Genomic DNA, 12,701 nt, shown 5'->3' on the forward strand with positions numbered 1-12,701 from the left:
TTAGTACTGGAGCAGTGATTTTAAAGGAGCAGCCTGCACGTTGTTATCATAAGTAGATGTAAGATGTAAAGTACTTCTGCCAAATTTGCAGATGACACTAAAATAGGTGAAGAAGTCAGTTATAATGAAAAGAATGCCATATGGATATGGATAGGTTAGATGAATGGGCCAAAATGTGGCAGATGAATGTGGATAAGTGTGAGCCCATTTTGTTTGGAAGAATAGAAAGGGAACTTATTATGTAATGGAGAGAAACTTCAGTGTGCTTTGGTAAGAGGAATCTGGGTGATCTCGTGCATGAATCATTATAAACCAGTACGCAAGTGGAGCAAGTAATAAGGAAGGCAAAAGGAATTTTGGCATTTATTGGTAAATAAATAGAATATAAGAATAGGAAAGTGTTGCTGCAACTGTACAAGGCTTTAAGTGTATTGTGTACAATTTTAACCCCTTATTTGAAGAGGGACGTTGTTGCACTGGAGACAGTTCTGAGGAGGTTCACTAGATTGATTCCAGAGATGAGGGGTCAGTGTTATAAAGAGAGATTGAGCAATTATTGCCTATAATCTCTGGAGTTTACAAGATTGAGAGGAAGTCCAATTGAAGTATATAAAATGCTACAGGGCTTTGCCAAAATAGATGTAGAAAGGATGTTTCCCTTTGTGGGGCAATCTAGAATGAGGTCATAGTTTTAGATAAGCAGTAGAAGATTTAAAACAGAAGCGAAGAGAAATTACTTCTCCTGAAGGGCCGTGAACTCTCCAAGGATATTGAGTAAATTTAAATAGAGGATGGACAGATTTTTATTCAAACGAATTGAAGGATTATAGAGAGTGGGTGGGAGAGTGGACTTGAGGCAACATGAGATCACCCAGGATCTTATCAGATATTGGAGCAGGCACATAGGGCTGAATTGCCTTCTCCTCTTCTGTGTTTTTGTGTTCTCATGTTCTTATCACAAATGAAAACAGAAAGTGCTAGAGAAACTCAGCAGGTCTGAAAGCATATTTGGAGAGAAACGGAGACTTGAAACCAAAGAAGGGTCACAGTAACTCAAACTTTACCTTTTGTTTCGCTTTCCACTGATGCTGCCAGACGTGCTGGGTTTCTCTGGCACCATTTGTTTTTATTTAAGGTCTCCAGCATCTGCAGTACTTTTGTTAGATGAGACAGCTAAGCCGCGCACCTGAGCACAGACTATAAATGCATGATAATTTAACGAAATCCAAAACACTCACAAAAGAAATATTTGTTAATATCCTGATTTAGGTTGCACTTTTTTTGCAATGCAGCACTGAATTTTGATACAGTTTTGTCTGACAAGAGCATAAATTTGCATTGTGATTCAAGTACCATTTTGTTTTCTTCAGTTTTGTTCATGATCTCCTTGTATTGTTTGTAATATTGCATTCATTAAATCCCTGCATTGTGGAAGCGGGACATTCAGCCCATCGAGTCCATACCAACACTGGAAGAGCATCCCACCCAGACCCATTGTCTTACCATATCCCTGTAACTCTGTGTTTCACATGGCTAATCCACCTAACCTGCACATCTTTGGACTGTAGGAGGAAACCAGAGCACTCGGAGGAAACCCAGAGGATATTGGAAGAATGTGCCAATTCTCCACAGACAGTTGCCCAAGATTGGAATTGAACCCATGTCCCTGGTGCTGTGAGGCAGCATTGCTAACCACTATCTCACCGTGTCTCCATACTATCAATCTAATATTTAGTATATGGAATTGCCCGCACGCCTCTGTAGATGTTGATAGGTAATTAAATAGTTGGAGTTGAATAGAATGCATGGGCGATCTTAGTTGATTCCCATTCTGATTTTCCAGATGAGTAGTTTCCTGAACCTCCTATCAGTGCACCCAGTAGTCTGTGTGATTGAAATTGATCATGCAAGTTACAAGGAAATTCAAGTCTAAATCTGTATTCTGATGCCAAAAGCACTGGAGCTCCAACATACTGTGTATTACACTCTGCCAGTTGAGTTGAAAATCATAGTATCTTGGAGTATACTCTATTTGTACCAGGTAAGTGAATATGCAGGTTAAATATCATTTCGACTTGTAGCAGTGGGAAGTTTACAATGAAAGAAATTCACATCAAAGTTTGACGACTTGTGCATGTGTTGATTGCTGGTTTGATCTAATTTTGTTCGAGATCTGGGAAAGTGCAGTCTGGTTTTTGACATTCTGAAAGTGCAACAACGGAAAAGAATGGCATAAAAGTCAGTGGAACTTGTAGATTGCAATACGTTCAAATTTAAATTGACTTCAATGCCAATAAAATAGATGCATTAAGTTGATAGAAATGAATTGAAGTACATAAATATAACTTTTCACAGAAACTGGCAACTTCCCAAGGGAATATATTAGAAAACAAAGGACTTATAGAGTCACTGAATCAGACGAAGGCTAGCAGTGCGCTAATCCAAGAATCCCTCAATGAATCATTCAAATTACAAGTCTCTTTAGATCAGGTAAGTGCCTTTTTTTAAAAGGTCAAAGAATTTCTGTAATTGAGGTAAATATAAACAAAAAATATAATTTGATAATTGGTATCTACTTTAATAATTTTTAATTAATTCCAAAATGTTAGAAGTCATTTTTATTATATGTTATTGCTGACACACTTACAATGTTTAATCATTGATAACTGTAATATTTGACTATTTACGATGATGCATTCCAATTAAAATAATAGTTTATTGTATCTGTCCTTGTGAAAACATTTGAATTGAAAACTTATACAACTTTATGATTAAGAAAAAAAACTGGGTATATTTTTTAAATTCAATGAAATTCAATAAGTAGTGCCCAGGACTCATTTCAGGTCTTGTTTTTGGTGTCCTCCTTGGGTCCCATTTCTACAACAGGCCTTTTACAAACCTCTCAATTTAGAAATTTGTGTCGCATGTCTCTGTCTGGTATTGGGATCAGATTTCATTGCTCAAAATTTGAGTGGATTTTTGCAACTTTTGTTCAGTGGGTTTGAAATACTTAGACTTCAAATTATGACATTTTTCTTCTTTCATCATAAAATTATATTTCTTCATATGATTGACAGTTATACACTGTAGTCTGTGGAGGGCAGCAAACTATCATTTTTAATCATGATTTTTCTTCTCTCTTGCAGGAGAGGGATGCATTCCTTCCACTTGCTGAGACGGCCAGCAAAATGTTCTTTATTATCACTGATCTATCCAAAATTAATAACATGTATCGCTTTAGTCTGTCAGCTTTCCTTAGACTCTTTCAACGATCCTTACAGAGCAGGAAGGTATGTTTTTATCTCATTAGGATACTTTATAGCAGAATTTATTTTTATCTGTTACAATGACATAGCAAAGGTGAACAAGCCATTGGCTAAATGCTCAAATACAGATCTTTATATATTAGAAATTGGATTGATTGGCCAGTTTGTTAATGAGCTTTATTTTCATTCTTTAACCTGTTCAGCATTTGCTTGGTGTTCATTATGACATTATTAGCATCAACTGCAAATAAAATGGGAGTCATTGTGCTTTATGCCTCATTTTTTTAGCTCGGTAGAGTTTGAAAACTAGTATTGCCCACACGAAGATGCCTACATTCAAACATTTCAATTTTGTCATCAACAGTTAATCGCTAATGAATATGATTATCCAGTTAGGAAATTCTGTGTCACTAGCCATGAGTTCTGAGTCCTTATGTGACTGATTCTTGAGCTGCATCTCCAAACACACATTTGACAGGTGCTTCCAGAGAGTGGAAGTGATCCTTGTCCTTGAAATTGGTCAGCATTCCTTTCTCTCGCTCCTTTTCCATGCTTTGTATTGCTAATGGGTGTTCTTGAAGAATCATGCCTCTTCATACAGGAGTGTTCTGCAAGTTGGTTTCTTCTGAATGAGGATTTCCTATGCATTAACATCTGTGTTACATTCCTTGAGGCATGCTTTCAGGGAGTCATTGAAATACTTCCTTTGCCTTCCTCTCATTCGAGTGGCTTCACTGAGCTGGACGAAGATAATTTGCTTTAGTAATTGGAACTCAATCATCCTAAGTACGTGGCCAGCCCCATGGAGTTGGTTTCAGATGGAAATAGCCTCAAAGCTGGTGCTGTTAGTATGTCTGTTGTCCTAGCTGATGTAGAGAATCCATCTCAAAAAATATTAATGGTACTTTTCAAGGGCCTTGAGGTGGCATCAATATGTCATCCAAGTTTCGGAGCTATATAGAAGAGTCAGAAGGATGACTGCCTTAGAATCTTGCTATCAGCACAGATGTCATTGTTGTCAAAGATTCTAATCCTTAGGTGTCCAAAGGCTGCTTTTGCAGATTAGATGTGATGTTGATTCTCGCACGAGATCAGCCCTAGATGGGAGATAGCTTCCAAGGTAAGGGAAATGTTCCATGTTTCTCCATTGATCTTAATGGATGAATGGACTGGAATTTGACCTGGAACAAGTTGGTAAAGGATTTGAGTCTTTTTGAGTTTGACGCTGAGACCAGTTCTTCCGTATGGTTCTGCGAAGGTATTAAGCAAGGTTTGAAGATTCTCTTCGGGAGTGCAGCAGTGATATTGTCATGGGCATTCTAAAGTTCCACAAGCAAGTTTGGTTTTGTTTTCTTCTTGGATTTCAAACACTTGATGTTGAAAAGTTTTCCTTCCATCATGTAGACAATGTCAACATCGCTGGGAACTTTGTTTTTGACAAGGTGAAGAACGGTGGCGATGAAGATGGAGGAAAGGATAGGGTGATGTCACATCTTTGCTTGATACCATCTTCTCTTCAAAGGATCTGTCATATTATCATATCAGGTATTGTGGAGGAGATAGAGAACGGGGAATTTCACTGGATAGCTGGTCTTTGACAGGGTCTTCCAACACACTACCCAAATGACTGAGTCAAAAGCCTTGGTCAGATCGATGAAGGCCTTGTAGAGTGGTTAGTGCCGTTCCTGACATTTCTCTTGGAATTGCTGAGCAGTAAAATCCTGTCAGCTATTCCATGGTTTGGTTGGAAGCCACACTTGCTCTGAGGAAGGATTTCCTCTGAGATGGGGAGAAGGTACCTAGTGAGGATTGGGGCAGTGAAGAGTTGGGAGATTCCTTGATTGTGCCCACATGCCACATTACCTCATTTTTTGAATGTGATTGTGATGCCAATACCTCTGAGATCAACAGGGATTTCTTCTTTGTCCCAGATTTTCAGGAACAGTTGATGGGTAAGCTCTGCTCTCCAAATTTGAACCTCTCCTCCGGAATCCAATCTATTGCTGCAGCTTTCCCATTCTTCATGTGTTTAATGGAAGCACCAACTTCTGCCATACTAGATGGGAGTCAAAGATCACTTTTTTGGAGAATTGGGGCATTCCTCCAAACACATTCTTGTTGACTATTGCATCATGGCTTAGGAATTCTTTTCAAGTATTCTCTCCATTGGATGTTGATGTTTCTCTGTGATTCAAAAGAATTTCCATCCTTATATTTACTGGTTTCAGGCAAAGGGCGTCAGCTCAGTATATTGTGTTGGTGACACTAAAGGAACCCTGAATGCTGTGTTTGTCAGCAAGGAGTTACAGCTCTTTAGCTTTCTCAGTTCACCATTAGTCTTGACTTTCCTCGTTCTTCTTTGTAACTCCATCTTTGTTGTTTGGTGAGTTCTCCTTGTTGTCCTGCTGGTGGTGTTGTTTTGCCAGGCAGAGGGTTTTCCTCCTCTTGTTGATGAGATCTTGGATGATGCAGTCATTCTCATTGATTCAATCTTGGTGTTTCCTGGTCTTGCAGCTGGTTGTTTCTTCATGACATGAGACGATGGCTGTCTTCAGCACTTTCTGAAATTCCTCTGCTCCATTTAAATTAGCTCTTTGGAGATTTTAATGAAGACGTTGTTAAAAGTTCACTAGTCTGCTTGGCTCTTGAAGCCATTCAATGATAAGCGTTTTCTTCCGAACTTGTTTGTTCATCTTCACCTGCTTCTGGTGGCATTTGATGGCTGTTGAGGAGTGGTTGAGCTGCTGTCTGTCCAGCAGTTGCCTGCACTGGTCACAGCTTTGGTAATGAGGGTGTCCTTTGGGCCTTTGGATTGAATGATGATGTAGCCAATCATGTGCAAATAATATGATAATGAATCTCTAAGATATGTTGAACTTGTCTTTTTGACAGAACAGTGTATTGATGATGACTTGCTGGTGTTCTACACATTTAGTGAGGAGGAGAATCCTGTTTCTTCTATTTGACATTATTTGCTTACCATTTGCTGTGTTTTCTCAACTTCCTAAATTGGAGCTAAAAATGAAATACAAACATTAAAAGAAGATATAAAATAGACATAAACTAGTTCTCACTAAAATGCATAGAACTGCAAATGGAAAATTTCATAATGCCATTTAATTAAAAGTAGAAGTTGATGTAGTAACTGTGATTCAGAACCATTGTGTAATCCATTGTATGACACAAACATATCGAATGTAAAAAGCAAGAAATGCACTAGGTCAGCCTGAACAGAGCAACAAGAAATCTAGTATTGGAATAAACGTTAAGTGTGGACTTTCATGCTAAATTGATCTAAAGTGAGGTTGGCTAATTTTAAATTAAAACTAAGTTTTGCGTCTTTGTTTGATAGGAGTCTGAAAGCACAGATGTCCGAATTACATCTTTGATTGGTTCCCTGAAAACCTCAGTTTATGAATATATTTGTCGTTCATTGTTTAAGGTAAGAGTGATCACGACAGATTGTTGATTTGAAAAGAATAAGTTTGTGATTTCAAACATCTGGTCTTGATGTATATTTTTTCGTTCATTTAGTTCTGGATAATATCTTCAGTATTTTAGATGCATCAATGATGTATAATTTGTTTCTGGCATGAAGCTGAGCACTGGGTCATTTTTTTTCAATGAATGCTACATGGAGACATGTTGGCCTAGTGGTATTACACTGGACCATTAATCCAGAAACTGAGCTAATGTTCTGGGGATAACATGGTGTGGAGCTGGATGAACACAGCAGGCCAAGCAGCATCTTGGGAGCAGGAAAGCTGACGTTTCGGGCCTGGACCCATGTTCTGAGGACCTGGTTTCGAAACCCTTCCCAGCAGATGATTAAATTCAAATTCTACTGATGATTGCCAAAGCTCACGAATATCCTTACCCATGTGACTCCAGACCTTCAGCAACATGGATGACTTTGAGTGACCTAGCTAACTACTGAGATGTATGACAAAAACATAAGTTGCTGGGAAAGCTCAGCAGGTCTGGCAGCATCTGTGAAGAAAAGTCAGAGTTAACGTTTCAGGTCTGGCAACCCTGCCTCAGAAAAGTTCACTGGACCTGAAATTTTAACTCTGATTTTTCTTCACAAATGCTATCAGACCTGCTGAGCTTTCCAGCAACTTCTGTATTTTGTTCCTAATTTACAGCATCTGCAGTTCTTTCGATTTTTACTCAGATGTATAAATCGCTATGAAGTCTCAACAAAGAAATGAAAAAAACCGGATGGATCACATTGTATTGACCTGGATATTGGAAACAACAATGGAAAAAACAGCACTGTTAGCCTTGTGAACATTTGCAGGCTTGTGCCAAAATGAGGAGAGCTGTCTCATACACTAATCAAGCAATAGCCTGACATAGTCATACTACAGTGCATTGAGAATAGGAGTCGGGAGTCCTGTTGCGACTGTATAGTACATTGGTTCGGCCACTTTTGGAATAGTGCATGCTGTTCTGGTCTCCCTGCTGTAGGAATGTTGTTGTGAAACTGGAAAGGGTTCAGAAAGACTTTATAAGGACGTTGCCAGGGTGGGACGATTTAAGCCATAGGGAGAATAGGCTGCGGCTATTTCCCCTAGTGTTGAAGGCTGAGGGGTGGCCTTATAGAGGTTTATAAAATAATGAGGGACATGGATAAGGTAAATAGATATTAGTGACCATTGTGGACACAATGGACTGGTGTTCCATGGTGACGTCATGGACTGGGGGTATCTACGTATCTAGTATCTGGTGCTCAGCCTCCACAATGTTACGGTCAGTATCTAGACAACAACAGCACCACTGTTGCCTGCATGTTTAATTACAAAGTCCAAGTTGGATCCAAGAGCATGAAGTGCAGTCACTTCAGAGGGAGATACATTGGAATGGGTAAGTGGAGCAGAGAAATGGAGGTAACCAGTATCACATCGGCAGTTCTTGATGAACAGGTCAAGTGCAGGTAAACAGCCAAAGGGAGGGGTCCAGATAGAGGGAGAGTGCTGGAGGTGTGTGAAGGGATCAGTGGGGAATTCATACTTAGTATGGAAGCCCGGACCTGGTCTTACAAATGGTTTTCTTTGCACTCTTCTGTTCAGCGATGTGAAACTACTAGCCTTACATCCAGCTAAAAACACTGGTTAGCTATTCTAGACCCCAATTCTCATGAGACCTAGGTCTCAAGGCATCAAGTCAAATATTGGTGAGGAAATAGCTAATGTCCCCTATTAGCTGAGGAAACAGTACTGCTCCATATGGAACAAGATCTCATTGTTATTCTTATGGATGTCACCATGGCTGTCTAAGGCTGTCAATTACTGCTTATCCTTCGTGGCTGTTGAGAAAGTGATCGCGGGCCATGTTCTAGAATCCCTGCAGACAATGTGGAGTCAAACCACTTACAGTGCAGGTCACAAACGAGTCCCAAAATTCTGACCCAGCAACAGTGAAGGAATGATGATATATTTACAAGTCAGGGTGGTGCATAACTTGAAAGGGAAAGCTGCAGATGGTGGTCTATCCTTATCCTATGGTAGTGGCTACAGGTTTGATACACTCTGCCAAAGACGCTTTGTAAGTTGCACCAGTGTATCCTGTGTATTTGTACACTTAACTCTGACTGTGTGGTATACTGGTGGACAGAGGAAATGTGTAAGGTAGTGGCTAGAATGCATATCATTTAGGCTGGTTTGTCCTGGATCATGCAAAGCTTTTTGAGCGTTGTGTAGCTGTTAGGCAAGTTTGGAGTATTCTGTCACATTTGTGACCTGTGTCTTATAAGTGGTGGGGAATTAGTAAAGAATTTTGTTGGAGCCTCCCAACATGTTCCAGAAGCTATGGTGGGTGGGGATCTTCTTTTTAGATACCTTGTGGAGAGGACCCTGGCAGCAGTGGCTGCTCCCTGTGTCAAATGCACCGCCCGGGGGCCTCACCATGTCCCGTGGTTATTAGGAATTGTTAAAAAGTGTGATTGAAGTGCAGAAAACTATAAGTCTTTGCTAGCAGAGTTAGTGGTGTTAAGGAGTGGTTGTGAGAGGTTGAGATGATGAGAGGAGTTCTTAGTGGATGTCTGAAGCTCTGTTGGAACCATTGTTGTTTCTAAATTATCTCAAAAACTTGGATTGAGAAAGGTAAAGCAAACTCGATAAATTTCCAGAGGATACCCAAAAAGACGGACAGTGGATTTGAAGCAAGCCATTCAGATGACAGAACGATTTTTATAAATAAACTATAATTTAGTGCTGGTGAATATTACTGCAAGTAAGGACAGGTACTACACATAGAATGGAAAAATGATAATGCGTGTACTCCCTTACAACATTGAAATAATGATGGATCACTTTAAAATAAATCCAGGAATCTTGGAGCCGATTCTTTTGTTGATTTATTTTTAGAATTTGGAAACACTTCTCAATCCTGATTGTTCACAAGCATGTAGTTTGCTCCTGAAGCAAATCTTCTGAAGGTGACCTCCTCATTATCTGCCTCCTGATTCACTGTTTTATTCAGAGATTTCCAGCTGTAATGATCAAAAAGGATAATGGATTATTATGATAGTGAGGGGAGTGTTTCTTGTAGTCAGAAGGTTCAACTCTATATGGATGAACTGCTGATTGCCTCAGAAGCACTCTGCTAAGGTCTTTTGGGAATGCAGACAGTTCTTTTAATCTGCCCATTCTTACTCAGTCTGCAACCTAGCCTGCAATGGCAGCAGGCTTTAATGCCTGGCATCTGACATCCTGGACCCCAGAAGATCTCAGCTGGATGCAGTCTTGAGGGAGAAAATGGCTTGCGGTCTTGATTAGTTCTGTCCTAATTCATACCTCCAGCATGAATATCAGACCCTTGGGTTTTGAAAATGAGAGCAGTGACCTTATAGAAGGAAATAAGATAGCCAGAGGGATAAGACAAATTTAAAATATTACTTGTAAATTGAATCAAATTCTCAGACTAATCTAAGGATACATTAACTTAAATTTAATTGTTTTAAATAAATGATTAGATGCTGTAAAAAGAAGATAGAAGTATGAGCTAAGTTTGGCTTAAGAGCAATTCTAACATGAAGTAATGCACACCCAAGAGCATTTTGACTGATGTTTTCCCCCAGTTTTCTGATTTTGTGTCCTTAATTATGCTGTGGTATTTGGCTTGATTTTCATGGAGATGGATAGATCCACAAAGCTATGAATATGACGGCAGGGACCCAATTCCAGGATTTCTTCTCCGAATTTGGGGTTTTCAATTTTTATCATCATAGTTTTAAAACCAGATCTCACAGTGTTCTCCTGACTTGCCTGGCTCCTTTACAAGGATAGACATACGTTAGTCCTTCAAGCACTTGAAATCTAGCCAAGAATCCACACTAAGAGTTTAATGAGAGCCTAGGTATCCATTAGAGTGTTGAAACAGCTGCATCCCACGGAAAATATTGTTTGATTGACAGCTCTTGATCCCTGTTCAATTTAATACTTATTTAAATAGAATAAAGGTTTCACATGCTTGGAGTTTCTGCTGTTGTTAAATTGATGTGTCTAACCAAGTGATACTTTTGTTGGCTTGGAAAAAAAAACAATCCTTATGAATGAGTGACTTTTTAAAAAGCATTTCAACCATATCTAATTGTTGCGATGAGGTTCATTGTTTTTCTGCAGAGTGTATTGTGGGTGAATTGGCATGGAGCTGCCATAACTTGGCATGAAATGTGAGGGGTTTCAATGGTGTGTGGAAGGGGATAGCTTGACTGGGAGTATATGAGGGACCATGGGAAAGGACATGGGGGCATGGCTGGTTCTGAAGGGTAATAATGTGGATAGGTAAGCAGCATGAAGGTGCGAGGAAGGTATAGTTTTTTCAGTGTGGAATATGAAGGTTCAAAGACCTTATGGTTTTATTATATCTGGGGAGGAAAGTCCGTAAGCACAGAAGCATTGCAATTAAATAGATTCCTTGGAACATTAGAACAGAAGAAATAGAAATGGGAGTCGTACATACAGCTCTTCAGGCTAATGCTACCGTTCAGGTGTTTCATGGCTGAACTTTTACTTCACCACAAAATCTTTAACATGTGGAAATATATCAATCTCAGTTTTTGAACATGCTCAATGATTGTGTCTCCACAACCCTTTGGGAAATAGAATTCCAAAGATTCACTATCTCTAAGACAAGAAATTCCTCTTATATCAGTCTCTTATTCTTGGAGTTGTTGCCTGGTTTTAGACCACAGCCCCCCACACCACTCCACTACTCCTGCTATGCTAAGGGAATCATTATTCCACCATTACCTTGTCAAGCGCTGAAAAAGCTATACATTTTGAATTAGATCAACGACAATTGAACAATCTAATATATCATATCTACCAGTTCCCCTTTCTGTGCTAGTTACATCCTCAAACTCCAGAGAATTTAGAGCCCATACACTTAATCTTTTACACTTAATCCCTCCACCCCAAGAACTGGTTAATGAACCTTTGTTTCTCTCCATTAATGGTGTTTATTTCCTTAGAAGGAGACTAAATGGGCAATATTCCAGGTGTAGTTTCACCAAGGGTCTATATAATTGCCATAAGACATCTTTATTCCTATGCTGAACTCCTCTTATAAAAAAGATCAGCTTACCATTTGCCTAATCCATGTATTAATTTCAAATGATGCATGAACTATGACACCCATGTCTCTTTGAAGTTTAGCACTCCCAGCCCCCCACCATTTAAGAAATATTCCAAATTTCTGAGGTCTGTTTTTCCCCAAAGTGTGTAACCTCAGATTTCATTGCATAGTATTCCATCTGCCAAATATTTTCCCACTTCCTTAGATTTTCCAAATCCCCTTGTAATGTCTTTGCATTCTCTTCACGACTTTCACTTCCTTGCAGTTTAATGTCATTGGCAGACTTGGAAATATTATTTTTATTCGCTGCTTCAACAACATTGCTATATATTGTGAATAGCTTTGGTCCATGCAGTGATGTTGTGGTACCCCACTTGCCATAGCCAGCAAACCTGAAACTGACTAATTTATTTCTATTCTCTGTTTGGTATCCATTAACCAAATCATGTGAGTATATGTGAGTATAACCCCATGTACAGTAGCTTTGTTTGCCAACATTTTGCATGGGATCTCATTAAAAATTTTCTGGCAATCTAAATGTATCCAATCCACCAGTTCCCCTTATTTACTGCTATGCCCCTGCGACTTAAAGCTTTAGAAAGCTTGCAATGAGTTTGTTAAACATGATTTCCCTTCCATAGTTCAATATTGACTTTGCCCAAACCTACCATTATTATGTAAGTGTGGAATTTATCCCTGGTGGTTGAAATTTCAAGTAATGTGGGAATTAATCCAGAGAATAAAAACACCAGATTCTCAAAATTGAATATTTTTTCTGATGTTTCACTCAAGCATTGAATGGTGGCTTCAGAATCGCACAATTGAGTAGTGACTACCTTATTTCCATGCTCTTGC

At 39.2% G+C, this 12,701-nt stretch overlaps 1 protein-coding gene across 2 annotated transcripts in view; it reads left to right on the plus strand.

The window, feature by feature from the left end:
- dync2h1 (dynein cytoplasmic 2 heavy chain 1) overlaps nt 1–12,701 on the plus strand; it is a 541,347-nt gene that overhangs the window by 279,311 nt on the left and 249,335 nt on the right. For both annotated transcript variants that reach the window (XM_059646623.1, XM_059646624.1), the window contains 3 exons: nt 2,356–2,490; nt 3,147–3,290; nt 6,619–6,708. In XM_059646623.1, the coding sequence (XP_059502606.1) occupies nt 2,356–2,490; nt 3,147–3,290; nt 6,619–6,708 (369 nt within the window). The remainder of the gene's footprint in view (nt 1–2,355; nt 2,491–3,146; nt 3,291–6,618; nt 6,709–12,701) is intronic.

The sequence above is a fragment of the Stegostoma tigrinum genome, chromosome 6, assembly GCF_030684315.1.
Source record: "Stegostoma tigrinum isolate sSteTig4 chromosome 6, sSteTig4.hap1, whole genome shotgun sequence".
Classification (NCBI taxonomy): Eukaryota; Metazoa; Chordata; class Chondrichthyes; order Orectolobiformes; family Stegostomatidae; genus Stegostoma; species Stegostoma tigrinum.